The sequence below is a fragment of the Malaclemys terrapin genome, chromosome 2 (assembly GCF_027887155.1).
Source record: "Malaclemys terrapin pileata isolate rMalTer1 chromosome 2, rMalTer1.hap1, whole genome shotgun sequence".
Taxonomy (NCBI): Eukaryota; Metazoa; Chordata; order Testudines; family Emydidae; genus Malaclemys; species Malaclemys terrapin.
In genome coordinates, this window is record NC_071506.1 from 132,078,512 (window position 1) to 132,106,480 (window position 27,969).

General features: G+C 55.7%; 1 protein-coding gene across 9 annotated transcripts; it reads left to right on the forward strand.

Moving 5' to 3' along the window:
• On the forward strand, positions 1–27,706 carry LOC128832995 (actin filament-associated protein 1-like 2). Of its 9 annotated transcripts, XR_008444093.1 has the most exons (18): positions 8,644–8,728; positions 11,216–11,344; positions 12,179–12,271; positions 13,099–13,175; positions 15,512–15,611; positions 16,104–16,312; positions 16,767–16,946; positions 17,663–17,758; positions 20,595–20,694; positions 21,418–21,629; positions 22,020–22,141; positions 22,716–22,836; positions 23,210–23,315; positions 23,729–23,878; positions 24,573–24,733; positions 25,275–25,385; positions 25,515–25,611; positions 25,865–27,706. XR_008444093.1 is itself a non-coding variant. In XM_054020792.1 (17 exons), the coding sequence occupies exons 1-17, from the start codon at positions 8,692–8,694 to the stop codon at positions 25,539–25,541; spliced, it is 2,031 nt and encodes a 676-aa protein (XP_053876767.1). In that variant the 5' UTR covers positions 8,644–8,691; the 3' UTR covers positions 25,542–27,706. The 9 variants fall into 9 exon arrangements, 8 of the variants coding, with proteins under 8 accessions (XP_053876766.1, XP_053876767.1, XP_053876769.1 ...); XM_054020792.1 differs by having other exon boundaries at positions 25,515–27,706; XM_054020794.1 differs by lacking the exon at positions 25,275–25,385 and having other exon boundaries at positions 25,515–27,706.
• Positions 27,707–27,969: the final 263 nt, after the last annotated feature.

Genomic DNA, 27,969 nt, shown 5'->3' on the forward strand with positions numbered 1-27,969 from the left:
TGCGCCGCTCCTGTGCGCCCGGCTTCCCCGGCTCCGGCGCCCGCGGAGGAGAGGGCGCCCGGCGCTATGTGAGCGGCCCGCGCCGGAGCCTGCCCCAGCGCCCCCCTTGCAGCCGGCGCCATGGAGAAGCAGAAAGGTAGCGCTCCCCTTGCCAGCCCCCGGGGCTGGGAACCCCTCCGCGGAGCGGGGCTGGCGGTAACCGGGGTGGGCGGGTGCCAGTGGGTGAGAGTTGAACTCAGCACCTCTGCCTGTGCTCTCTGGCACCCATAGGTGCTGGAACGAGGGGTGCTGGGGTGGGGGCTGCCACACTCCCTGGCTTGAAGCGGTTCCCATCATATCCAGGGTTTGGTTCAATGGCTGTCAGCGCCCCTCGCTCGACAAATTGCGCCAGCCCCATGGCTGGCATGTGCCTGCCACCGCCGCCGGTGTGGTTAGACAGCGGCTGGCGTGTTCCTTTTCCAGGTGGTTGAGCGTGCGTTGCGTGTTGCCCGGGAGCCAGGCATTGACATATGTGTAGCGGTGCCAATGTGCCATTGGTGCCGCCTCTATCTTGCAGAGTGGGCTCATTCGAAAGCACTCCTGGGCGGTTCTCTGCTCTGGGGTATTTGGTTGGGAGGCCGGGGATCTCCAGGGGTGAGGGCTGTGACCCATGCCTGGAAGAGCCCTTCTCTCTGCCGCTTGGGAACACGCTGTCCAGAGAGGGAATTCCAGAACTGCCATGTCTTCTCTGCAATCGTCCTCCCTTATCCCTTCGTGGTATGAGTCATCTTGCAGTTGGCCAACACAGCTCAGAAATCTGGAGTCCAGGCCCTGAGCCGCTGAGATGGCTCAGGAAGCAGAGATCAAATTAGGAGAACCTGGGATTGGAGGGAAGCGACTTCCCTGGGAATGGGGTCATTCTGGCATGGGATACAGAGGGCCTCACGGTCTCACATCCAGGTGCTGAGCTCCCCACAGCAGCGCTGGGTGTCAGAATGGGATGTCGGGGCTGAGATGAAATCCCTGCAGAAGTGGTTGTTTCCCCATCCCTGGCTTCTGCTGCATAGGGGGTGATCGTGCAGGAGGAGACTTTATCCGGGGGGAGGTGGGAGTCACATCCCGATCCCGGCTGATCTCCCTTTAAAGGACTGACAGAAGCCCCTGATGGGGGTGGTTCTGTCTGCTTTGTGCACCCAGCTCTAAGCCTTGCATCTGAATTCCTGGCAGCTTTCCCAGTCCCTAAAGGTGACTGGGGGGGAAAGGTATCGAGATCAAGCACTAGCTGCTGAATGGCCTTAAAACACTGGCATCTCAGATACATCCCAGTCTTCCTTCACCTTTTCTCCACCCCCCTGCTGGTGCTGGGAATGCACCGCAGATGGGGGATTGCTGCATTCCGACATCTCTGGGCTGTCCAAAGGTTGCCATGACCGTGCTGGCTCGGTCCCAAGGGGCTCTGATATACCCCTGTGCCCATGGAGGGATCTGGCTAAAAGAGAGCCCTGCATAGGGAACTGGCCAATCTGTTGGTGACAACAGACCTGCGCTGGTGCCTGGGACGCTGAGATCTGTAGCGTGCAGGGTGTTTGTGTGTTTCCTTGCAACAGGGCACACTTTTAGCAAGTGTTTAGCATCCTGATTTTATACGTGCCCTTGGGGCTCACCTGAAAGCCAGCCCCTGTCCCATCCCACTTAGCCAAGTTTTGTCTCCCTCTGAAACTCAGGCTATTATTATTTGGCAGTGCGGTCGAGCAGATGGGGCGTCAGACTGGGAGCCAGGACTCCTGGATTCTATCTCTGACTCTGCCAGTAATCTGCTGGATGACCTTGGGCAAGTCGCTTCCTCTCTCTCTGCCTCTGTTTCCCCTCCCACCCATTGTCCGTCTTGGATTGTGAGCTCTTTAAAGCAGGGGTTGTCTCTTACTACGTGCTTAGCAGAGTGGGGCCTTGATTTCACTTGAGGCCTCCGGGCGGTACTGTCATGTAAATAATAATAGAGGTCTCAGTCAAGGATCAGGCCCCAGTGTGCTAGGTGCTGCACAAATATGCTATATAAAACCAGCATCTGCTCCAAGGAATTCCCAATCTGAGATGGTGACACACAGATGAACAGACCTGTGTGTGTGTGTGTGTATGCAGGGTGGGGAGTAGGGACAACGACAAGATGACAGTGAAGCCTTTGCATAAATGAGTGGGCTTCATTCCTTCTCCTGTTAGCATTGCTGGAAGACTGTATCCCTCCGCCAACATCTGGCTGAGTTCGGTGACTCTGGCTTTTGCACTACTTTAAAGAGGAAGTGCTTGGGGCTGGTCCCATGGGCACTCTGGAGCTGGGTGATGGAAGCCTCAGGCAGCACACCGGGGTCTATGGCATGAGCCCTTTCCCTGGGGAGCTCAGCACCCACCTCCCCCGAACACGGGCGCACGCCTTCAGGGCACATCATCTGGAGCCTCTGAATGGACCGTGACCCAGCCATCGCTGACAGCAGCAGGGGAACGAGGTGTTAGGAATGGGCTGGTGGAGGAGCTGGATTTTCCATGTGCCTTTCCCTGCACTGTCTAGACTTCCCCAGCTCCATGGCAGTTCCTGTTCTTTGGGCCGCTGTGAAAGTTGCTCCTACAGTTCCCAGTAAGGGGCCTGCTAGACATGGGATTGGGGCATGGGGACCCGGACAGGGTACGTTGCTGCAGACAGCAGCTATTGCGGGAGGAGACAGGAATGGGGGCAGATGCGTTTACCTTCAACTGCTCATTCTGTCCATGGAAACCAAGGCAGCTGTTTTCAATCTCTGTAGCATTTACTTGGCCTGGGATGTTTGTAGATGGCGCGTTGTCAGGGGCGAGTCGGAGACCCCTTGGATTGCAGCAGCCAGGCTTTCAGCGCCAGGGAACGACTCTCACACCAGCACAGGCACGCTGACACACAAGCGTGAGCACACGTCTGTAGACACACACGCTCGTAGGCGTGTAGACACAGCCACGTGCACACCCTGTCATTTAGACAGCCACCTGTGCACACGCAAGCACACAAACCTGCAGGTATGTGTGACGAAGCGAGTGAGCTCACATGGGCGCACACACACCTTTGTGCACGCATACATGTGCGACAAAGCACGGGATGCACATGATCTCATGCACACACACACACAAGTCCATCGTACTAAACCCACATGAAATGCAGTGCGCGCGTGCACAGAGCTCTCCCGTTGCTGACATTACAGAGGAGGAGTGCTGCTTCCCACAGGCCCGTGGGCACTAAATGCTCTGACTCATCCCTTGCACGTTGGGTGGCTTCCTCCCCCAGCCCCCATGTCATGTGTTCCTGAAGCGCGTTGCTCTCTGGGTGCCAGGCGGCGGGTGAGCCCCTGAATGAGCTTGTGACAGACCATCATTGACGTGTGGGGGGGCTGGGGGGAGGAGATTTAATGGTAGGGCAGATCCTGTTAGAGCTGGGCTTCTTGCTCGTAGCTGTGGGTGCCAGTGGGCTGGGTGCGGGGTTCTGGGGAGCTGGGGGATAAGGCACGAGCAGGTACAAGGTGAGAGTTGAGAGGAGATGTGGCCCCTGGGCAGGGGTGGGGGGGAAGAGGAGCGGTGCTGGGAGTGGAGGGGATGTCATCACAGAGGAATGCAGACTCTGCTGGGGTGGGGGGAGGAAAGAGGGAAATGAGGAGAGGGGGAGACCAGAGGGGAGCAGCAGGGAGTGCTCAGTGCACAGGGCCCCCTGCCTGGCCTGGCAGAGGTGGGCTGGATTCCCTTCCCGGGGCTCCCTGGATCTGCGCTGGAGGAGCATGCTGGCTCTGCTTGTGCTGTGCACAGGGATGTCTCCCTCGCCTGAGTTCTCCCTTCTTGATTTCCAGAAAACAACCCCCCCACCCCGCTTCCCAGTGCCCCCATGCCCTGCTGCCCCTGGATGAGGTGCAGGGAATTAGTCATTACCCCCCCGCCCCGTTTCTAGGGAAGTCCAGATGTTTGGATCCCCTCCTGCTTTGCTAAACCCATCTCCCTCCCAGATGTTTTCTCTCCTGCAGGCAGTGACAGTTTGCACATGCTCCCTGCCTGCCCTTGCGCCCCTGTCCCAAATCCCTCCCTCTCCTCTGAGCATCTCTCTCTTTGTCCCAGGGCCCTGCATGGCTCTGCAGCACCCCCTGTGGCAGGTGCATGCACTGACCACTGATGGTGCAGAGGCCCAAGCCTGGGGGAGATCCAGGGGTCAGGCAGGCTGGGAGGAAGGCACGGGAGCACCAGCTGGGGACAGGATGGATGAGGCCAAGCTCCTGTTGAACCCCAGACTGACCCAGGCTGCAGGATTGCTGAGCAATGTCAGAGCGTTTTGCTCCCTTGAGTTGCAGATGGGGCCCAGGTAGGATGCTGGGGCTCTGGGAATGCAAGGGGGTGGCGCCAAAGGAAAGGATGGTATATGAAGGATGTGGAAAAATTGGAAAGAGTCCAGCGGAGGGCAACAAAAATGATTAGGGGTCTGGAGCACATGACTTATGAGGAGAGGCTGAGAGAACTGGGATTGTTTAGTCTCCAGAAGAGAAGAATGAGGGGGGATTTGATAGCAGCCTTCAACTACCTGAAGGGGGGTTCCAAAGAGGATGGAGCTCGGCTGTTCTCAGTGGTGGCAGATGACAGAACAAGGAGCAATGGTCTCAAGTTGCAGTGGGGGAGGTCCAGGTTGGATATCAGGAAAAACTATTTCACTAGGAGGGTGGTGAAACACTGGAATGCGTTACCTAGGGAGGTGGTGGAGTCTCCTTCCTTGAAGGTTTTTAAGGCCCGGCTTGACAAAGCCCTGGCTGGGATGATTTAGCTGGGAATTGGTCCTGCTTTGAGCAGGGGGTTGGACTAGATGACCTCTTGAGGTCCCTTCCAACTCTGATATTCTATGATTCTATGAAGAGAAGTGAGCCCAAGCTGCATAGAGAGTGGGCCGGAGAAGAGGAATCATGCATCACTCAGCCGCCACCCCCTGGGGGAGCCCAGCAGCCCCTGTGCTGGCTGACTGCCCACCTCTCTCTCTTCCTTTGTTCCGTTTCCCACATCCGCCCACCCACCCTCCCTTGCCATGTCGCTGGCCGCTTCGCTCTCCTCTTCCCTTCACCCAGTCTCTGAGCCGCTCGCTGGTCGTTTTCCACCCAGTAGGTTTGTGCAAAGGACAGGCAGGGAGCTGAAATCCCCACCTCTGCCAGCACAAGATTCCTTGCAGTGCTGAGAACCAGGCTCACCTCAGCCAGGTGCTTGCTCCCCCTCAAACCACCCTGATGCCGCTCCAAGGACCTGGGCCATCTACCGCTCTGCTGCATCCCCAGCCATTTACAAGGTGCTTCAACATTTGCTCTCTCCCCTGGATGCAGTCAGGCCTTCCCCAGGAGTCGCACGGCATGAGTCTGGTCCATGTGTGGGGAGGATTTCACCTTCTTCTGAATCATCAGCTGTTGGCCTCTGCAACAGGCAGGTTGTGGGACTAGATGGGCCCACTGGTCTGATCCCCAGAGCCTGGGGCTTGGTGGGCCTATTGGTCTGACCCAGCGCAGCAGAGAGCTGTGGGGACCAGGCTGGACCCACTGGTCTGATCAGGAGTAGCAGGGGGGTGGGGATACTGACCTAGATGGGCTGGGCAGGGAGGTGAGTCCATCATCCTGGATGGAGGGGCCGGTTCAGCAGCAAGGAAGGATTCCAGCCAAATGGATTTGTGGTCCAATCTGTGGATTAGGAAGCAGGGTGGTGGGAAGGGGGAAGCGGGGAGGGACAGACACAGTTCTGTGTTCTTGACCGGCGTGGCCGAATCTGAAACTGGAATCCCATGATGAAATATGACCTTGGCTTTTCTTGCCCCGGGGGAACGTGAGACAACAGGTCTGCAGCCTTCAGAACTACAGGGTGCGGGGTGTGGGAATAAAGCACAGTAAACCCTTCTGTTTTATGAGCCAGGACTGGGGAGGTGGGAGGGGAGCGGGGGCTGTCTTGCTTCTGCGCACTTGGCAGCTCCGTATCAGTCTTTCCAACATCCTTGCAACACACGGAGTTTGGGCACCTTTCCCAGCCCTCTCCTCTGCTTGACCATCCTGTGAAGAAGCCAGGACGTTTCCTCACGCCACTTACTGACCACACGGCTTGCCATGGGTCTGATGGTGCGCACTGTGTTCACTTCTCAAACCACCGGGTCTGGCGTGCCCACTGGCTGGATTATGCATTAGATCCTAACCAATATAGCTCCAGCTGCTAGCCGATGTGTGAGTGCATCAGTGCTGGGCACATTCATATTTGTTTAGCTGCCCCCATGGAAATGTTTGGGGGCAGTGGCCACTCCCCATCCAACACTGCAACCCGATCTGCTGCTCGAGAATGTTAAAGTTGAGGGAAATTGGAAAAGGGCAAAGGAAAGAGCAGGAGATGTTGCCTAAGAGCGAGATCTCTGGGTATATCCACACTGCAGCCCGAGTCGTCATTTTCTAGCTCGCGTACCCGGGCATGTGCTAGTGTTGCTTGAGCCAGCACACTAAAAGAAGCAGTGCTGCTGCAGTGGCACGAGCTAGCTGCTTGAGTCCAGTCCCATGCAAGATTGTAGGTAGGTATTAGGGCGTCTAGCCGATCCCACTGCCCATGCTGCCAGGGCTGCACGGCTGTTTGTAGTGCACTAGCTCCCAGCTACTGCCGTGTATGTCTGCCCACGCTGGGAATCACACCTCCAGCTTCAGTGCAGCCGTACCCTGCAAGGCTGTAGAATAGTCCCCAAAGGACGTGGTGGGAGCCCATTGGGACTGGCCGAAGAACGGCCCATGGGGAACAACCCTTCCCTGTTTCCTGCTTGGATGAACTGTGAGCCCCGGTAGATTCCGTCCATTGTTGTGAAAGGCAGTGTTGGGTGTGAGTCGGCGCTGTCCTACCAGGGCGGGTGGTAGCAGGAGAGGCTGGCCAGACTGGGGGCTAAGAGACTTGAGTGATTCCCTAGCCGAGTAGGTGAGGAAGACGGAGGAGAGAGCCACGTGTCCATGGTGCTGGCATGCTAGAACAGAGGTGAAAGGGGAGTGTCATCGGAAAACAACACGGATCTGTCAATACGACTCGAGAAGCCGCCGACCTGACCCTCCCCAGCTGGAGGGTAAGGATGGCACTTCATCTGTAGCCCCGTCCCAGGCAGCGGGGCAGGCTGCTTATATCAGATAGACTTGCAGCTGATGAGAAACTTCCTCCCCCACCTCCCATTGTGCCAGGCCAGGGCAAAGGAGGAATGCAATGCAATCTCTCCCCTCAATGGCCCTTGTGACTGGCTCCCATGGCGTGACCTCCCAGGACCGGGCACATAGAGCCATTAGGAGCCTGTCTGTGTGTTCAAATGTGTAGAGGAGCAAGGGGCAAACTGAGGGGCTAAGCATCTGCCCCAGGGCGGGTGGTTCCAGGCCTTCTCTCGCAGGTGGGCTGGGATTGCATCCCCTGCCAGCTGCACTGTGATTGGGAGAGGGGGATGTGGGCCCGTTGGGCTGGGCAACGTGGTGCTGCTGGGGGAAGGCTGGGCTGCGTGCTTTGGTGTGGCGGAGGTGCTGAGGGGTAGGAGTGAGATGTGTTTGAGCTGTGTGTGTGCTGGGAGGAGGGCTTGGGTTGTGTGTTTTGGGAGATGCACTGAGAGAACAGGTGTGTGTGTTTGGGAACTTGTGTGTGCAGAAAGGGGTACATTGGGCTGTGTGCCCGGGGAGGGCATGGTGTGTCTGGGGGCACTGTGCTGTGTGTCCAGGGGTGTAGTGTACCTGGGGGGGCGCAGACGATGTGCCCTGGGGGGATGATGTGCTGGGGATGCTGTGCTGTGTGCCTGGGACGTATGTTTCCTCATTAATCAGATAAATGACTATCTGCGTAAGGATCTGGGGAAGAGGGATGGAGCTGCCCCTGCATACTCACATACCAGGAGCCTTGTGGAGCCTCTCTGCCCCCCCCGCCTCCCAGGGACTTGGCAGAGTCTTGTTGCTCCCCCAGGGGATGGGGCCCCTCTCATGGTTGTGAGAATGCCAGCTGGGGGGGGTGGAGAATCTGGGGGAGCTGTTGACCGTGATCCATCCAGAGACTCATCAGGGAAGTGCCATGGGGAGCCATCTTAAATCCTGCCCCTGCTCCCCCGGGCCTGGGGACACCGAGCTGAGGTTAGAACAGCTCTGCCCACACTGCCCTCCCAACAGGCCCTATGACGTGGCAGTTCCCTACAGTGGTGAGGTGTCCAGAGAGCAGCAGGCACCATCTCCCCATGGGGAGCAGGGCCCATGGGCTGCCTTGTGGCTCGTCACCGCCGTGAGGGGGTTCCAAGGAATGAAGTCAAAATGGGCCTGGTCTCAGCCCTGTCCCACCCCCCCGGGGGGCAGGGAGGTTCACTGGGGGGTGGAGGATGCCCTCTTTGGGTAGGGTCAGGGTGGGAGGTTGAGGGGGCCTGGGGTGGGGCCTTTAGAGCAGGCTTGCCATGGCTGGGCAGAATGGGCTCGGTGAAGCATTCCCAACATTGCAACTGTTCCAGGCAGCAAATTGCAGCTTTGCGTTCGGGGGAACCAATGAGGGAACATCGGTGCTGGGGGGACGAGGAAAAGGCCGCCTGGGCCCCAGGCCAAGAATCAGTGGGTTTCGTCAGCGGGCCTGCAACATTTTATCACAGCTGGGAGCGGGGAGTGGAGCCTGGAGCCGTCCGGAGTGGTGCCGAGAAGGGAGACGCAAAACATTTCCAGATGCATGGCGGAGAGGAGGGAAGAGCAGCCTGGCAGGGCGGGTGAGGAGCAGCCTGGCAGTGGGGAAGCAAAAGGCGGGGAGTCTGTGTTACCCCCTCTCTATGGGGACGAGGGAGCTTCTGGGGGCTGGAAGGGAGCGTGAGGAAAGCTGGCAGCACCGCCCAGGTCTCCACCCTGGGAGGAAATTTGGCTGGTCGAGAAGTGGAGCAGGGCCAGGCTCTGGGGTTCCGCTGGCGATTCCAGGCCTCTGCAGCAGAGTTCAGGTGGTGGGCAAGCTGTGACCTGGGTGTCTCCTGCATGTCTCCCCATGCTGTGCCCTCTGCTCGGTGTCATTCCTGGGAAAACTGATGGGGATGGTGGGGGTGGGGTTGTAAACTGACTGAGGAAGGGGGAAGAAGCCCCTCCTCCACCGTATGTTTCTTGAATGCAGGAAACTGCTGCTGGGACATAGAGCAGACACAGCTCCTGTTTGGGGCTAGAATCTGGAGGGCCCCTTCCACCATTTATGGCCCAGGTAACACTTTGCATCTCTTAAATGAGAATGCTGAACGCCTGTTGGGGACCAGGCTCGCCCAACTCGTTGTGCTTGTGACCCGAGCTGGGATTCGAACATGGCTTTGCCGAGGTGTAGGAATCCACGGAGCCATCACCGGGCGAAGGGCAGATTTCAAGGGTTTGGGTCAAACCCACAACTCCTTTCTGGGTCTGCCATACCAGTGCCACGCTGTCTGGAACAAGGGATTGCTTCTGGACACAGGGCAAAGCCAGGCAGGGATTAGCAAACCAAACGCAAGGGGTGGTTTGCGTCTAGGTTCTGTTTGATCGGAATCCCCGAAGTTCTAGATTTTCAGGAGTGCTGAGTGCTCACGAATTCTGCGGGCGTCAGTGGTAGCTGCAGGTGCTCAGTCCCTCTGCAAACCAAGCTGCTTCTTTCGGTGTCAATCTGTAAGCCCCCAAAGTGTGAACATCTTGGGCTAAGCCTGTAGAGGGAGGAAGGAGGGCCTCTGGAGAGGAAAGATGGTCTGGAGGTCATGAGCCTGGGAGGCAGGACTCCTGGGTTTATTCTGTGCTCAGTTGGGGGGTGTTGTCAAGTGGCTAGGGCAGGGAGCATAGGCTGCATTCCCAGCTCTGTCACTTACTTGCTGCCCAGCACTGAGCAAATCACTGCCATGCTCCGTGCCTCAGTTTCCCCCTCGTAGCATGGGCGGGGACAATGATCCATTCAGAATCCCTCTTGTGGTGCCAGGTGCCTTGGAAATACCAATTATCATTATCCCCAGAGGCTGACAGAGAGGGAGCCAGGGATGGGAAGTGAATCCAGGCCTGTGACCCACGATGCTGCTGGCTGGCCCCACAGCACTTAGCTGTGGCCCAGGACAGGCAGGCTCTCCCTGGGCTTTGCCTTTGTTCTGGGCTGATTGGGGGCTTTTATTCCTCTTTCCAAGCCATGCGAGGGGGCGGCGGGCAAATGCTCTGCATTGCATTGGGAACACACCAGCCTTCATCAGCTGTGCTGTTTGGTGCAACATTATCGCCCCCTCCTTCCCTTTCCCTCCCCCCCCTTCGGTGCGTGGGATGTCAGTGAAGGCACGGCGGCTTCTGAGCGCTGGTTGGGGGCACAATTGCCCCGCTGTCTGACAGAGGGGGTCACGGGCGAGGGAGGGGTGAAGAGGCCTCGTTCAGGCAGCAGTCCGGGAGACAATGCCGAGACATTCCCCAGCATCGCTAGCCCGGCGAGGGAGAACAGGGAAGTGGACTGAAAGGAGAGATGTCACCGGAGAACTTTCCAGCCACCTTTGCATCTTTGACATGCCCTGGCCAGCCTTCCCCGAGGGGGCGCTCCAGTTCCATCTCCAGTGCTGCCACCCCCCTCCCTGACACACTGGGGAGCCTCTGGGTCAATCGCTCTCTGACAGGAAACACTGAGTTAAACTCACCCTTCTGCCAGTCAAACCCCATATTCATCTCTCCTCTCAAAGAACCTGGAAGCCCAGTCCCCGAAACAAGCCTGCTCTTTTAGTGCGGACATAAAGGGCCTTCAGTCTCCCACTGCTGCTTATTCTCTCCTTGTCGCCCCCTTCGGTCACCCTCCCCCCTTCCCTAGCAGCTCTGGGTACCTCTTATGTCCTCCTCTGAATGGCAGGATTGTGCTGCGAGCTGGGGTCAGGTGCAGGAGATGGGAGCAATGAGTCTGTTCGTCCCCAGATGGCCCGTGGGCGCAAGGAGCCGGTTCTGAGCCAGCCCGGATATAGAGAGCAGGGGAGGGCAAAGGGATATTTTCTCTGCTCCTTGTTGAGGTTGAAAGACTCTTGCCCCAGTCTCGGAAACTCTGGCCCTGGGTCTTGCCCGTCGTGTGTTGACCTGTCCCGGACACCCAGAGCTCCAGGCACTCGGCTGGGTGGCTCTAAGGCATTCCCAGGGGGTCGGCTGACTCAGCACCCTGCTCTCTTAGGATCCCCCGGTGGGGGGCGATGTGACAGAATGGGGTTCCCCTAGTAACTGCCCTTTTCCTTCTGTGTTGCCTGCAGATCTAGACAAGCTCCTTTTGGACCTAGAGTCCTTCCTGCTGATCCTGGACCGAGAGAACCTCAGCTACATTGCTCAGGCCAAGAAGAAATCCATCGCTGAGCTACTTTCCAGGTTCCAGAGCCCTCCATGTATGTATCCTGCTGCTGGGGCATAGGTATCCAGAGACAGGTGATGTGCTAATGACCCATGGGGGCGGCTGTATCCTAATAACTCCACAAGAGGGAACCTTTCTGTAGCAGATCAGATTTGTTCCTGCAGCCCTGTCCATTTCCACGGGCTAGGATGACCAGATGTCCCGATTTTATAGGGACAGTCCCAATATTTGGGGCTTTTTTAAATATGGGTTCCTATTACCCCTCACACCCTGTCCTGATTTTTCACACTTGCTGTCTGGTCACCCTACCACAGGCTCTCCATGATCCCTGGAAACTGGGCCAGCCAGTCAAATGACTTCTTTGGTGCTCACCATAGTCCAGCTCTCTGGATCTTTGGTTATCCAGTTTGTCACTCTCTGTAACTTTGCTTACCAATGAGATTGTCCCCTTGGGCCTGCCCAGAGCTGGTTCCATTTAGCCCTTTTTCTTAGCTATGCCTGACCCCGATCTTCTTCCAGCATCCCTGTTATTCCTACGGGTTTGCCCAGTCGTTTTATATCAGCCGATGATGGGGTGTCTGCAAACTGTTCACTCCAGCTCCCAGACTGGAGCGGCTTTCGGCAAAGGAGAATGGTGCATAGTGAATATGAACAAGCCATGGCTGGACTCAGTCTCCAGACTGATCCCTGTCCAGGTCCCTAGAATTTAAGGTTCATTCGGGATTGTCTGGAATCCCCCAGCACCTGCCCACCGAGTCACCCGACCCCATCCGGAGCAGCAGCCTGATCTCAGAGCTTTTATCCACCACTTGTTTGTGGCGTTAGTCCTGTCACCTCCTGTAATCCTGATCTGCCTTTTTCCCCACAGCAGAGGACGCAGAGTACATGATCATGCGCTGCATCTCGCCCTCCTCTGGGAGCAGCGCCTTCCAAACGCCGGCTGACCTGAGCCCATGCCAAGGTGAGCAGTGGAGTCGGTACCATGTGGGGGGCGTGAGAAGAGTCGCACGAAGAGGAGGGGGGGTTCCTAATTATATCTGTCGGGCCAGCCCCTGCTGTCAGTGACACAGCTGCAGTGCAGACATGAGCACCCTACATGTGAGATCAGAATCAGGCCGGGTGAGTCGGGGCCAGTAACGGGTTCAGATTTTCTGCCAAATATGCAAAACTGGCCAGTGATTTCAGTTGCCCTCGTTTGAGACACATGCAGATACCCAAAGCTTGGCATCCAGAGGTACTGGGCATGTTTGAAACATCGGCCTATGGGATGGTGGCCAGGACTCTCTGCTTTGGCTTTGAAGGTGCTAACACTGTAGCCCGGTGCCCCAGCCTGCGAGAACGCTCACCCCCTCTGAGGGGAGTCTCAGTGCTACCCATTGCTATAGAGAGCCTGGAGCTCTGTGCCCCACAGCGGCAACTGCACTGAGTGTGGGCCCAAGCTGCCATTGTGGGTACTCAGCTACTGGCCAGGCCCACTCAGCTGCCAGGCTGAGGGATTTGGGTGCCCAGCTCAGGGAATCCACGTTTGCAAATTGGGCTCTATTAGTGACGCAGACTGAACGATCCCAAATGCTTTGGGGCTGGATCCAGCTTGCATCGGCTCCCACAGAGCTGGATCCGGCTTCTCTAGCTCCAGACACCGGGTCTCGCATGCTCTCTCGAGGATCTTTGGCCCATTCTTGGGCCTGGAAGGTTTGGAGCAGAGCAGCTCCAGCACCCGGGGGCTCCTGGCTGCAGCTGGCGCCAGTGGCTAGTTGAAATGATTTTAATTGTTACCTTTCTCAACAGCAATCTCGTCTCCAGACCTGATGGGAAGGGGAGAGTGTGACTTGCCCGCTGCCAATGGCCAGTGCTCCTCAGGCGGGGTAAGTCTGAATCACTCCAGGTCAGGAAGCACCAAGAGAGGGAGATAGAGATCTCTGTTATCTCTGATGCCCAGGGTGGAGTCAGCGGATGAGCGCTTTGCAGGGTCCTAGCACCTGCTAAGTGCGTGTGGCAGCGGGAGAGCCTGTCACACTGTGGCTGCCCTGCTGTGCCCACTCCTAGGAGGCCAGCCCCAGGCACGGGAGCATCCCAGCCCCTGGCTGTTGCTGTGACAGGACGTGGGAGAGGGAGACCCGGCACATATTCCAGGCAACACTGCACGTCCCTGGGCTATGGCCCTGCTGCCCGTTCAGCACAGAAAGAGCGGAGCAGGGAGTGTGGGGAGGAATGTTCCCATGCAGCCTGCCAGCTCTGCATGTCCAGCAGGGCCCGGGATGTGTGTGTGTGTCATTCCTCTGAGCCTCCCCGGGGCTGAGCAGAGTCCCCAGCCCTGGTGGAGAATCCAGATGGGCAGAAACAGGGGCTGTGGGGAGGCACATGTGACCCCCCCATTTGTCCCTATAACCGCATCAGTGCTGGCTACAAGCAGGGGCGTGGATTGCAATTGCACCCTCTTGATACAGATGAGAGCGACCGGATCCTGCTCCTGCTGCTCTTGGACTCCAGGCTGACTGTGTAGCTGAGCTCAGAATCCAGCCCAGGGTCTCTAGGGGCAGTGGCTGGGGATTGGGGTGACTGGCCGAGTGTGGGGGAAATGGGCTGAAGGAGGGGAATTAGAGGCAGCGTCAGGGGCTGGGGTTGGAAAGGGCTCAGGGGGCTTTGTCCAAGGGTAGGGGAAAGGCCCTGCATGAAGGAGATGGGGCAGGGGTCTGTCTTTTTTTCTCTCTTGCCCCTTGGCTCCCAGCTACCCCTTGCCATCCTTTGCGCAGCTCAGGATACAGGGGTCATAGTGAGGCCTCCCTATCCCACAGCCCCGGCCTGAGGCCTAGGGAAGGGCCCGCCTTGGCTCCCAGCCTGTGGCAGAGGGAGCCGGGCTTCCCGGCTGCTGGGCTGTCAGGCCCCTCCACAAACAAGAGCAGATGGTTTGGCCATGAGATCATTGGGAAACCGAAAAGGAACAGGAGCGTCGGCAGCACAAACTGGGAGTTTCCAGACTGGGATGTGCAGAGGGCTCCACTCCCTCCCTCCCTGCCACTCCCACCTGCTCAGGTGTCCAGTGGCAGAACCTCAGGGGCACATTTTCTTGCATATGAGGATGTGTTGCAGTGCTTGCAGTATTGGATCTGTTGTACTGCAGAGAGCAAGAGACACGTGGTATGAAGTAGCAGAAGCGGGTGTGCTGCATTGCAGGGGAGGGACACATATTACATGAAGTGCAGCACCGTCTGTTGCATGCGCAAGAGAATGCGTTGCATTACATCCAACAGCAGGTGTTGCATTGCATGCAACAAAGCCAAAGTGTAATTTTTGTGGAGAATGGTACATTGCACAGCATGCAGCAGGGGCATGTTCCATCACATGCTGCCCGGGAGGCACTGCTTTGCATGAAGAGAGGCACATTTCATTGGATGCAGCAGGGGAAGCTGTCCGCTGCATGCGGCTGAAGATGCGTTGCATGCAGCAGAGACCTGGTACATTCCCATAGAGTGGTGCAACCTCTGTTGCAAGCAGCAGGATGTTGTCTTGCTTGCATGGCGGGGGGATTGGTTGACAAGATGGCATTTCCCCGTGCTCTGAGCAGACGTGCAGCTCCAGCGGAATTCTACTGCTCTTCCGGATGTGGATGGAAGCAGGCAAATGTGGGCTCCAGATGAGGTAACAGGAGCCGTGGCAGGGGGGAGAGGACCACCCCCCGGGATGCAATTGGCAGGAACAAGAGCGGCGTCCTATGCCAGAGCGCGAGATGCCGCTGACAGATTTCAGAAGCAGTTAATTTGGTAGCTAAACAGCATGAAGGCAGCAGGGGCCGATTAACCGTAGAGGCCACTTTAGGGGCAGTTAAGTTGTGAAGGAAGCAGAAATCCGAGCCACGGGCATCAAAGGCTCTTTCATCTCAGTCCTGTCCAGATGCAGGGCTCCCGAGTTGGCAGACGTGCTGCCAAGGAGCAGGGCGATTGCATGCTGGGGGGATCCGTGCTTGCTCCAAGCCCACATCAGCCTGGAACAGGGAGAGAGGGAGCTCCTGAGGTGGAGATTGAGCAACTGCCCAGGAAAGGGGGTATCTTGAGCCTGCCCTTCAGTATGCAAAGGGAGGGCACAGCTCCTGAGACCTCTCCTGAGCCCCCAGGGGACTGGCAGGCAGAGTCCCCCTGACACCCCATGCCCTGATACTGCCTCCCCTGGCTCTGTCGCGCTGAATTCTCCCTGCTCTTTCTAGACAAACCCGTTGGGCATCCTGCCCCACCTCCCTAGCCTGCCAGCTGAGGACTCCTACGAGGAGGCAGAGCCCATCAACCCCAAGGGACATAAGAGCCCAGGTAACGAGCCCCATTACACCCCTTCCTCTCTGAAACGAGGTGGGAGCAGCTGGCAGGACATATCAGCTGCAGCCTGTGTACACAAGCTGCCCCTCATGTGTCTGTGCCATGCCTGTCGCCCAGGGCCCATCAGCTGCAATGTATGCACATGGGACCCCTCCTCCAACATCTGTGCCATGCCTGCTGCACATCTGCACAGGGCACCCCTGCCGCACTTTGCATGCCTCCAGCTGCTTCCCTTTTGTGGCACCCTCCATGCTTGTGGCACGCCTCCTGCATGCTGTGCTGCCTCTTCCATCTAGGCCGCATAGGCATGGACTGTAAGGTCTCCAAGCCCCGCTCTGCTCCCTGCATGGCTCCCAGCTCCTGCGGCGTGGTGCGCTTCCCATTCCAAGCTCAGAGGCCCCTGGCACTGTTGGGGCAGCCCCTTGCCAACAGGCAGCTCCACTCTCGCCAGGCGCTTGCTCAGCGCCACCCTTCTGCTCTGGGCAGCGGGCGGCGGGGACACAGACAGCAGCCACTACGAGTCGTATGGCGAGGACGAGGACTGCGTGAAGGACCGTGCGCACTACATCCAGTGGCCACCCACCACCGAGGCTCCTGCTCGCCCCGAGGCCCAACTCTGCGGCTTCCTCTGGAGGAAACGCTGGCTCGGGCAGTGGGCCAAGCAGCTCTTCATCGTCCGGGAACACGCCCTGCTGGTGAGCATTGGGTGGGATGGAGAGGGGCGGGAGCACTCACAGGTGGAGACAGCTTCCCTGGGCACGGCCTTTCCCCTGCTGTGGAGGCCGCGTGGGCTGGGATGTGTGCGGGACAGTGCCGGGGGGGGGGCGGGGGGGCGTGGAGAGCCTTGGCAACAGGCGCCTGATGGGCGAAGAGTGCAGGGACGTGTATGTGGGTGCAGGGAAGAGCTGCATGGTAAAAGGGTAGGTGAACTGAAGTGCATTCAGTGCCCTGAACCTGCCAGACCCATAACCTGCAGACCCTGCACCCCCATCCCCCAACCCTGACTCCCTAAACCCACAGACCTGCAGACCCTGTACGGGGAGGGTCAGGGTTGCAAGTTCCAGTTCCAAGCTCTGCTATCCCCAGATTCGGACCCTTGCGGTCCCCACCCCTTGGCTGAGCCATGCCCTTTGCCCTGTGCTGCCACAGTGCTACAAGTGTGCCAAGGACCTGCAGCCAGTGCTGGAGCTGGACCTGCGCGGCTGCCGCGTTGTCTACAAGGCCAAGCGCAGCAAGAAGATGCAGCATGTGCTGAAGATCACGGGGGCAGCGGCAGAGACGCTGGTGATGGGCTTCCAGAGCCGCCAGCAGGCCGAGGACTGGAGGAAGGTTTGGAGGTGTTACACCCTGGCAGAGCTGTGCATGGAGGGGGGCCATGGGAGTGGGGAGGGTCAAGAGTGGCCTCTGCCACTGCCTGGGAGCCCCTGAGGTGGACTGTGGGTGGGGGAACAGCTCCTCTCGAGGTGAGACTACATGTTGGGTGAGTCTGCACTGCCTACTCCCCTCTGCAGGACGGGACGGGCACCGTCCTGTCAGGGCCTTGCGCTGCCCACTCCCCTCTGCGGGACGGGACAGGACGGGCACCGTCCTGTCAGGGCCCTGCGCTGCCCACGCCCCTCTGCGGGACGAGATAGGCACTGTCCTGTCAGGGCCCTGCGCTGCCCACTCCCCTCTGCAAGTGGGGACGGGCACCGTCCTGTCAGCTGGGGCTTGGCAGATAAGTTATGGCCTGGCTCCCCCTGCAGGCCAAGCTGGGTGCTGACAATTGTTCCCGGAAACCTCACAGAGCCGTGGGGAGGTTGCTGTCTGTGGGGCAAGCCAGTGCCCTTTCTTGCCAAGCTGCAGTATGTCCCCACACAGGGTTCCACAAGGAGTTTGCATTAGAGAGGGGTTTGCAGGAGCCATGGGGGCTCTGACCCTCCCAGCAGCACATTCCCTGCCTTGGAAATGACTCTGCTGTGAGGGGGCTGGGCTCCCGCTGTTCCTGGGGGGCTGGGACCCCCAGCTGCCCCTTCCATAGCTGTAATGCTGTCCCTTTCTTGCAGGTGATTGAGGAGGTGAGCAGCTCTCCTCTCAGCAGGCCTTCTGCCCACAACTCTCCAGTATTGCCCAGCTCAGAGCAGGGCAGGAACTCACCCCAGGTGAGTAGGTTCCTTAGCCATCTTTAGCCCCTGCTACCGGGGATCCTGGAGTGCTCTCATACCCCTCTCCCCACCCAAGTTAGCATCGTTGTTCCTGTGTTCCAGCAGGGAAACCAAGGCACAGGAGAGTGACTTAACCAAGGTCACACAGTGAGTCAGTGGCAGAGAAGGGAATAGAACCCAGGAATAACAAATAGGGAGGAACTCATTGAGAATTTGAAAGTAGAAGGCAGCTTGGATGAAAGTGATCATGAAATCATAGAGTTTGAAATTCTAAGGAAGGGTAGAAGGGAGTACAGCAAAATAGACACAATGGATTTCAGGAAGGCAGATTTTGGTAAGCTCAGAGAGCTGATAGGTAAGGTTCCATGGGAATCAAGACTGAGGGGAAAAACAACTGAGGAGAGTTGGCAGTTTTTCAAAGGGACACTGTTAAGGGCCAAAAGCAAGCTATTCTGCTGGTTAGGAAAGATAGGAAATGTGGCAAAAGACCACCTTGACTTAACCACAAGATCTTGCATGATCTAAAAAATAAAAAGGAGGCATATAAAAAATGGAAACTAGGACAGATTACAAAGGATGAATATAGGCAAACAACACAGGAATGCAGGGGCAAGATTAGAAAGGCAAAGGCACAAAATGAGCTCAAACTAGCTACAGGAATAAAGGGAAACAAGAAGACTTTTTATCAATACATTAGAAGCAAGAGGAAGACCAAAGACAGGGTAGGCCCATTGCTCAGTGAGGAGGGAGATACAGTAACAGGAAACTTGGAAATGGCAGAGATGCTTAATGACTTCTTTGTTTTGGTCTTCACCAAGAAGTCTGAAGGAATGCCTAACCTAGTGAATGCTAATGGGAAGGGGGTAGGTTTAGCGGATAAAATAAAAAAAGAACAAGTTAAAAATCACTTAGAAAAGTTAGATGCCTGCAAGTCACTAGGGCCTGATGAAATGCATCCTAGAATACTCAAGGAGCTACTAGAGGAGGTATCTGAGCCTCTAGCTATTATCTTTGGAAAATCATGGGAGACGGGAAAGATTCCAGAAGGCTGGAAAAGGGCAAATATAGTGCCCATCTATAAAAAGGGAAATAAAAACAACTCAGGAAACTACAGACCAGTTAGTTTAACTTCTGTGCCAGGGAAGATAATGGAGCAAGTAATTAAGGAAATCATCTGCAAACACTTGGAAGGTGGTAAGGTGATAGTGAATAGCCAGCATGGATTTGTAAAGAACAAATCGTGTCAAACCAATCTGATAGCTTTCTTTGATAGGATAATGAGACTGGTGGATAAGGGAGAAGCTGTGGATGTGGTATACCTAGACTTTAGTAAGGCATTTGATATGGTCTCGCATGATATTCTTATCAATAAACTAGGCAAATACAATTTAGATGGGGCTACTATAAGGTGGGTGCATAACTGGCTGGATAACCGTACTCAGAGTTGTTATTAATGGTTCCCAATCCTGCTGGAAAGGCATAACAAGTGGGGTTCCGCAGGGATCTATTTTGGGACCGACTCTGTTCAATATCTTCATTAACGACTTAGATATTGGCATAGAAAGTACGCTTATTAAGTTTGCAGATGATACCAAACTGGGAGGGCAGGGTCATAATTCAAAATGATCTGGACAAATTGGAGAAATGGTCTGAGGTAAACAGGCTGAAGTTTAACAAAGACAAATGCAAAGTGCTCCACTTAGGAAGGAACAATCCATTTCACACATACAGAATGGGAAGAGACTGTCTAGGAAGGAGTACGGCAGAAAGGGATCTAGGGGTTATAGTGGACCACAAGCTAAATATGAGTCAACAGTGTGATGCTTTTGCAAAAAAAGCAAACGTGATTCTGGGATGTATTAACAGGTGTGTTGTGAGCAAGACACGAGAAGTCATTCTTCCGCTCTACTCTGCGCTGGTTAGGCCTCACCTGGAGTATTGTGTCCAGTTCTGGGCACCGCATTTCAAGAAAGATGTGGAGAAATTGGAGAGGGTCCAGAGAAGAGCAACAAGAATGATTAAAGGTCTTGAGAACATGACCTATGAAGGAAGGCTGAAAGAATTGGGTTTGTTTAGTTTGGAAAAGAGAAGACTGAGAGGGGACATGATAGCAGTTTTCAGGTATCTAAAAGGGTGTCATAAGGAAGAGGGAGAAAACTTGTTCACCTTAGCCTCTAAGGATAGAACAAGAAGCAATGGGCTTAAACTGCAGCAAGGGAGGTTTAGGTTGGACATTAGGAAAAAGTTCCTAACTGTCAGGGTGGTTAAACACTGGAATAAACTGCCTAGGGAAGTTGTGGAATCTCCATTTCTGGAGGTATTTAAGAGTAGGTTAGATAAATGTCTATCAGGGATGGTCTAGACAGTATTTGGTCCTGCCATGAGGGCAGGGGACTGGACTTGATGACCTCTCGAAGTCCCTTCCAGTCCTGGAATCTATGAATCCTGACCCACAGTCCCTGCTATCCCATCCTGTCCTGAGCAGCTCCTTCCACAACAAGTCCTGCTTGCTGCTGCCCACAGGAATGTTGTAAACCTTGAGGAGGGACCCTGCCCTGGGACGTGCCCATAGCTCGGGGGGCATGCCCGAGGGCACAGCCTGACCCATGAAATTTGAGGGAGATGTCCTTGTGAGACCAGACAGTACAGGGTTGTTCCCTATGGCATGTCGTGCCATTTGAATGGTCCCATGTGATGGGGCTTCCTCCTCCCTGGGGAGCTGCCCCACATCTCCAAGGTCTGCCCATGGGGAAATCTCTGATATTCAGCCTGAAATTCCCTCTGCTTATTCATTCCCCTCGCCTCAGTGATCATTGTCTGTGGTCTCTCTTAGGTGAGAGGTTCCCAGCTTGGCTCTGACTCAGATGAGGAGAACTCCCTGGTCAGCCCAGCTACAGCTGGCTGCATCCCAACTGGAGAGCCAAAGAAGGGAGGTGCGGTATGGCCCAGCCTGACCACTCTGTGCAGCATCAATTAGCCCAGCCATCCTGTCTGCGGGACCAGCCCAGGGTGCTGGGTGCATTGGGGGAGATGGGGAGGTGACCCGGGGCTGGAACAGCTGGGGTGATGGGTGCATTGGTGGAGGTGACCCAGGGCTGGGTGCTGGGTGCATTGGTGCAGATGGGGAGGAGACCCAGGGCTGGAACAGCCCGGAGTCCTGGGTGCATTTGTGAAGATGGGGAGGTGACCCAGGGCTGGAACAGCTGGGGTTCTGGGTGCATTGGCAGAAGGGGGAGGGATAGCTCAGTGGTTTGAGCATTGGCCTGCTAAACCCAGGGTTGTGAGTTCAATCCTTGAGGAGGCCATTTTAGGGATGGGGCAAAAATCTGTCAGGGGATTGGTCCTGCTTTGACCAGGGGGTTGGACTAGATGACATCCCTTCCAACCCTGATATTCTATGATTCTAAGGGCTGGTAGTGGGGAGGTGACCCAGGAGTGGAACAGCCGGGGTGCTGGGTGCATTGGCAGAGCTGTGAGGGTAACTACACACAGAGCCCGTGCTCTCACCCCAGGCTTTCCTGAGCTCCTTTCCCACAGCCCGCGGAGGCATCAGCTACAGTTTGTGCTAGGTGGGTCAGTGCCGAGCCCTCTCCCCGATGGCGGAGGAGGCAGCGGAGGCGCGTCTCTTAACGAGAGGCCTTGGGGGCGCTCTGCAGGTTTCCTGGATGTGCTGCTGAACGGCCAGTGGCAGAAGCTGTGGTGCAGGGTGGAGCAGGGTGCCCTACGGATGTTCAGAGACCCCAGCTGCACTGAGAGCCCCGAGTACGCTGTGCCGCTGGCGGGCAGCAATGTGACCCCGGGGGCCGACGTGGGCCAACGCCATCACATCCACATCAGCCAGCAAGGCAGAGAGGTCGCCATCCTGCAGGTGCGTGGTGCAGCTGTGCTAACCTGTATGGTGCTGGCATGGCCCGCAGCCAAGCTGTAGCAGAGAGACCATTAGCCTGGTGGTAGGGGGGCAGCTCTCACTGGCAGCATCCCACGGATGGTAGGAACTGGATCTGCCCCTCCCTTCCTAGAGCTCCAGATGGTGCTGTGGTCACGCAGACGTGGGAGCCGCACTCCGCGCCGATTGTGCTGTGCATGGAGAGATGCAGCAAAGAACCGGCCTGGTTCCCCGGCCCTCTGCTCTGCCCGGTCGTACCTGGTCCTTTTCCTGCCCTTCTGGCTGCCGAGCCGATGCCATTCCCCAGAGGAGGGCATCTCTGTGGCCCCTCCCTAATGGTTCTGGCCCCACCTGTCCCCTTCTCTGGTGCAGACCCACTCAGACGAAGAGAGGGACGTCTGGCTGAAGATCCTGCAGGTGGAGAAGGGAGCAGAACCAGCCTCTGTGTATGAAACCTCAGTCCCTGGAGATGGACCCAGCTCTGCCCCTGTGGGGTAAGGAGCCTGCAGCACCCCTGTGCCTCTTCAGAGCAGCTCCCCCTATTCCCTATCTTCAGGTTGTCCCAGCTTCCTCCCTCCTTCAGCCTTCTTTCCATTCTCCTCCCCCCTTGGCTAAGGCAGGGGACCTGGCTGCCCATGGGTGCCTTAAGAACATAAGAACGGCCACACTGGGTCAGACCAAAGGTCCATCCAGCCCAATATCCTGTCTGCCGACAGTGGCCAATGCCAGGTGCCTAACAGGTAACAATCAAGTGATCTCTCTTTCTCCTCTCTCTCCTTTCCTGGGACAGGTCCCCAGGGCCCAGGATCCTGGCTGCTTCTGCATCTGGCATTGCCATGGGGACCCAGTTACAGAACTAGTGCATGACCGAAGCATGTGCTAGCCATATTGGGGACAACCCGTGTTGTGACCCCTGGTGTTACCGTTCATAGGGCAGCCAGGCAGCACTCATCAGGCCCTGCTGCGTCCAATTCGAAGCACTCATGGGCCCCAGGTGCTAAGCAAGGAAAATCCCCACCCCCAATGGCTGCCCAGGATCACAGGGCTTCCTCTTTGCTCTGCCTGCAGGGGCCTGCTCTTGCGAAGATTCCCGACCCCCAACACTTACATGGACGACCCCTTTGGGCAGCTCCCGCTGGCGACACACCCCAGCCCTGTCTACTCCAACTCGGATATACTGCACCAGCTGGTAACCTCCATGTAGTCCGGCATCTGTAGGCGTTTCTAGCAAGCGGGCCAGCCCCTTGGCTGGCGGAGCTTGGCGAAACTCCATGGGCTGAGCTGCCTCCAGGGCCAGCTCCAGCGGCCAAAAAAAAAAAAAGACGTGATCGCGATCTGCGGCGGCAATTCGGCGGGAGGTCCTTCACTCCGAGGAGGAGTGAGGGACCGTCCGCCGAATTGCCGCTGAATACTTGGACGTGCCGCCCCTCTCCGGAGCGGCCACCCCAACCACCTGCTTGACAAGCTGGTGCCTGGAGCCGACCCTGGCTGCCCCCATGGGGATCTGGGTTGGCGTGTCTGGTCAGCTTGTTCACGGGCTCCTCACTGGCTTCTCTTTGCAGCAGCTGAGCTTGGACAGAGCCGCCCAAGACCAGATGCAGAGACTCCCGTGTGCCCTTCCCGACAGTGCCTTCAGCAACCCCCAGAGCAGGGCTCCGGAGGAGACAGGTGAGGGAGGCTCCCTCTCCCAGCACAGCAGGGACATGGCTGCACTGGGGGCAGACTCTGTGTCCGACAGAAGCCGAGCGTGGCCCCATCTCGGTAAGAGGCAGTGTCCCAGCACTGCTCGGCTCCCACGTCTGCCACGGCATGTGCTGAGAGGGTATCGCTGCCTCCCTGGGACGGGCTGGCTCCAGTGGGTCTCAGGGTGGCACATGCGTAGAGGAGTGCCTCTCTGCTTCTCACTGCCTGTTACAGAACAGCTCCTCCCCCTGGGCCCTAGGCATGTCCAGGATTCCCCTGGCCCCAGGCACAGAGCAGCTCCGTCTCTAGGTTGGTTCAGCATGCCCGGAGGGGGAATCCCTTTCTGAGTGCTCACGGTCACACAGCCTTTGACCCCTTTCTCTCCCATGCTCTTCCAGCTGCTCCTCCAGCCAGCCCGGGCAAGTCTCCGAACAAGCAGTGGGTAGAAGTGGTCCCGGAGCTGAAAAGCCGGGATTTTTTCCAGTCTCAGCGGACGCTGATGCAGCCCGAGAGGAAGGGCGCCCCAGACAGCTTGGATTTCTTAATTGGTACGATGGCTGCACAGCCTCAGGCAGGTTGCTGACCCCCTGCCCCTGTGCCAGGGGTCAGCAAGACTTACCCAGTGCAGGAGAGGGCTGGGAGGGTTGATCCATGGTTGTTGTCAAGGTTCCCTCCCCACTCTGAACTCTGGGGTAGAGATGTGGGGACCCGCATGAAAGACCCCTTAAGCCTATTTCTAACAGCTTAGATTAAAACTTCCCCAAGGCACAAATCCTTTCTTTGTCCTTGGACGGTATTGCTGCCACCACCAAGTGATTTAGACAAACATCTAGGGAAGAGGAAGTCTCTGTTTCCCCAAAATATTCCCCCAAGTCCCTTCACCCCCTTTCCTGGGGAGGCTTCAGAATAATATACTAACCAATTGCCTTTAAAAAAAGTACAGACCAGACCCTTTATCTTTAGGACACTCAAAGCAGTCAAGTTCTTAAAAAAAGAACTTTATTATAAAGAAAAAGGTAAAAAAAGCACCTCTGTAAAATCAGGATGGAAGGTAATTTTACAGGGTAATAAAACCCCTTACAGGTAAAGGAGGGATTTTATGCTACCCTTAGCTGTATGGTTATGACAGGTGTCCTGCAACTCTCGGGGCATGGCTGTAACCCAGAGTGAGTCGGGGTGGCAGGATTGGGCCTTCAGCTTACCACGTGGGTTCACATGGCCCCACGATCTGCCTTCTTGCAGGTAAGAGGGCCTTCCCCAAGCTGGAGGAGAAAGTAGGGCAGCTGGAAAGGGCATGCCGGATGAAAACCAGGCTGAAGGCCGGCTCGGAGATGAACCTGCTAGCCATCGGCAAGTCTCTGAAGGGCCACATAGCCACCGCCACCAGCTCAGCAGGCTCCGAGGTAAAGGAGGATGAAGCAGGATGGGTGAGGGCCAGACACTGGGCAGTCATGAGACAGAACAGTTGGGGGCTAGAAACCAGCAGGGGCTGTCCTAGGTCTTCCTGCCTTTCTCTTCTCCCATCCCTTCCCCAGCGACTTCTCTTCTCCCTCTTTCCCTCTCCTTATTCTCCTGCGTCTCTCCTGTTCCTTGAGAAAGTCAGGTCTAGCTTAGGTCTTTCTTTCTTGCCTTTAGACAAGGTGGGGAGGTGATTCCATATGGAGGGGAGCCCCTAGACAGAGGGAGAGATCTGACCAGAGACTGAGCTGGAATGGCCCTAGAGCAGTGGTTCTCAACCTATTTGGCCCTGAGGATGTCACATGGGCTGCAGCTCTGTGCTGATTGGGCCGCAAGTGGCCCACAGGCCACAGGTTGAGAACCACTGCCCTAGAGCCTCTGTTCACAGGCCGTGCAGGATAGGCAGCTAACCCCCAAGACAGGTTGGAAAGAAGGGCAAAAGGGGGCTCCCACCCCCACCCCTCTTCTCTCTACCCTTGTACGCAGGGTTCCTTCCTAACACCTCTGCTGAAACGCACCACCTCCACCAAGAGCGCCCTGAGGCGAGCGCCCTCCGTGGTCATCATTGAAAAGGGGAAGGTTCTGCAGAAGAGAAAGGTACTGAGGGGCATCCCCTCTACTAGGGAGAGTCACGCTGGGTGCGGGGGGAATGGCCTGGCTCGCCTAGCACCCTCTCCCCCCCCAGGACATGGGAATAATTGTCCTTTCTCCATCTGTCTCTTTCAGGAATGGGAGATGAAGTCTGCCATGTAATCGGCCCCTTCCACCCGCTGAGCGTTCCCAAAGGCAGGAGACATTGCACTGTACATATACATATCAGACCGTGCGTCTATATATATACCGTTAATGCTGCATGTGGATCATGCAGAATAAACTCTGAATCTCTCCTTTTTTTTACCATAGTTATCAATGTTACAATAACTCTTTTTTTTTTTAAACTGACTGGATTTTTATAGGTTGTCTGCAATGGCACTGAAATGGGGAAAGGGGGACCGGGCTGGGTGGGGGAGGGCTTGCCCAGCATTACCAGGTCTGGACTCTTCACAGCAGCAAATCCATCTGGTACCATTTTCCAGGGAGCGATTCCGCAGTGGCTTGCGAGCTCATTAGCCGCCAGCACTCTCCTCCTTGCAGTTGATGTGACAGAGGTGGAGCCGAGATGGCTTCTTTGTTTTTATTTACGGAACCTTCCTGCAGCTTCAAATTGCATAGGCTGGTGCTTCAGAAGACAGTTCTCTTGAATGCCTCCTGAAACATGGGATGAAAGATGAGAGCAAACATGAACAACAGCTTCTCATGGTGTTAGACCCTAAAGAAAGTGGAGATACAAAGAGGATGCTCTGGACTACCTAGCCACCTGTTCTTGAGTCCTTTGAAGTCTTTCATGGATCTCCTCCCCTCCTCTTCCCAGCAAACACCTTTCTCCATAGAGATATCAGCCCTACTTTTGGTTTCCAGATAGACACAGATGTTTTATGGTGCAGGGATGGAATGATGCAGCTCTTTGATAACATTACATGCATTGTGCAGCTGGGCATGTCTGAAATCAGAAGAGAGCTTCTAACTGGGTACGCTGGCCATACACCCAGGAGTCTAAACGGGAGGAGGAGGCTGCCAGGAGGTGTGATGCTACCCTGCTGCACTGCCTCTGGCCAGCTGTTCTTGGGAGCCTGCATGATGGAACTGAAAGGGAAGGAACATGAGCAGGGACCGAGAAGTGTGGCAGCTGCTTTTAAAGTGGTCACAGGCTCTGCTAAGAGGAGACAACAATTTTTGTAGCCATTTAGAGATGGGCAATTCACTTCTTTTTGAAACATCAGAGTCCAATGAGCTGTGGAACAACTGTAGGTGCCCACTGTGGTTTAGTGGATCGAGCACAGGGCAGGGAGTCAAGACGGCTGGGTTTTGCCCTTGGGCAAGTCTCTTCCCCTCTGTGTCCCTCAGCTTCTCCCTCTGTCAAACAGGCCTAATGACACTGACCCACCTTCATAAAGCAATCTGAGATCTGCTGCTATCAGCACCAGAGCAAGGGCAAAGTCTGGTTAGTAACTCTCTCCCAAGCCTGAAAGCTCAGATGCGCAGTGAATATTTAAGGTTGAGACATGGACACAACTTTCATTACAGCAAGTGGCATGAGAGTAACTGCATTGAGAATAGTGTAAACACAGGAGCGTTGATTGTATTTATCTTTATAGGGACTCAGTCAGCTTCAAGGTAATATGTTGTGAATAAACTAGTGTCTTGTTACAAATAACACCTTAGGCGATGAAAAGAATTTTTCAAAATATAGAGAACATATCGTTATTTATGTTATTCGGCCAAGACTTGGACAACAGAAATCAGAATCAGACAATGAAAGTGATGTGAAATTGATCTGCAATCAGAGCTGCCTTCCCCTGGGCCTGCCCAGAGCCATATTGACGTCAACAAGGCTACAGTTGGCCCAGCGTGACAGCCACCCCAACAAACCTGGGATTGAAACAGATGACACCTCCAGAGCTAAAAGCCTGAGTCACTCCAGCTGGGCTATTAGAGATTCCCATCCTCAGTGGAGCACAGAGAGGAACTCATACCACATAGTGCCCAGTGGGTTTCATAAGGGCTTGCTCATGCAGAATCAGTCATTTATAGGATCCAGGTATAAGAACCTGACCGTAATCTAAAGCAAAACAGACTTTGTTGATTTCCATTGCATGGTGCTGCAATGTTTAGGTTGCAAACACTGCAGGGGAACTGTTATTTGTTTAAAAGCAACTGTCTGCATTGGATTTTGTTTTGTAATTGTAGAAATATTTTTTCTAATGTTTTTGAGTTTTTTAAAAACATGCTTTTACCAAATTGAAAGGGGGGGGGGGGAGGAAATGTAAAGTTGACAGTGTGCCTTTAAAGGTCCTTTGTGTAACTCATTAATTCAGAAAGATGTGAGGGGGAGGGGGGGGATGTCTTTTTTGTTTGTTTTTTGCTGGGGTTTTGGGTTGTTTTTAACAAACTGTCATGTCAAATAAAAGGTGGGGTTTGAAACATTTATCTTGTAAAATGCATAATGCTTGGAGGGGTTTCCTTTAGTCAGGTTTGTGCTGTGATTTTGTGATTGGGAAATATTGATTAGGAATACGGCTGAGGTTCAACGGACATTTTGGTTCTGACCCAGGGTGAGATTAAAATTCAGGTGAGGTGAAAA

Coding starts and splice junctions, on each gene's coding strand:
- LOC128832995 (XM_054020789.1), top strand. CDS start 8,692: ATGGCGGAGAGGAGGGAAGAGCAGCCTGGCAGGGCGG. Junction 11,345..12,178: donor CAGGTTCCAGAGCCCTCCAT/GTATGTATCCTG, acceptor TTTTCCCCACAG/CAGAGGACGCAGAGTACATG. Junction 23,316..23,728: donor CAGGGCTCCGGAGGAGACAG/GTGAGGGAGGCT, acceptor ATGCTCTTCCAG/CTGCTCCTCCAGCCAGCCCG.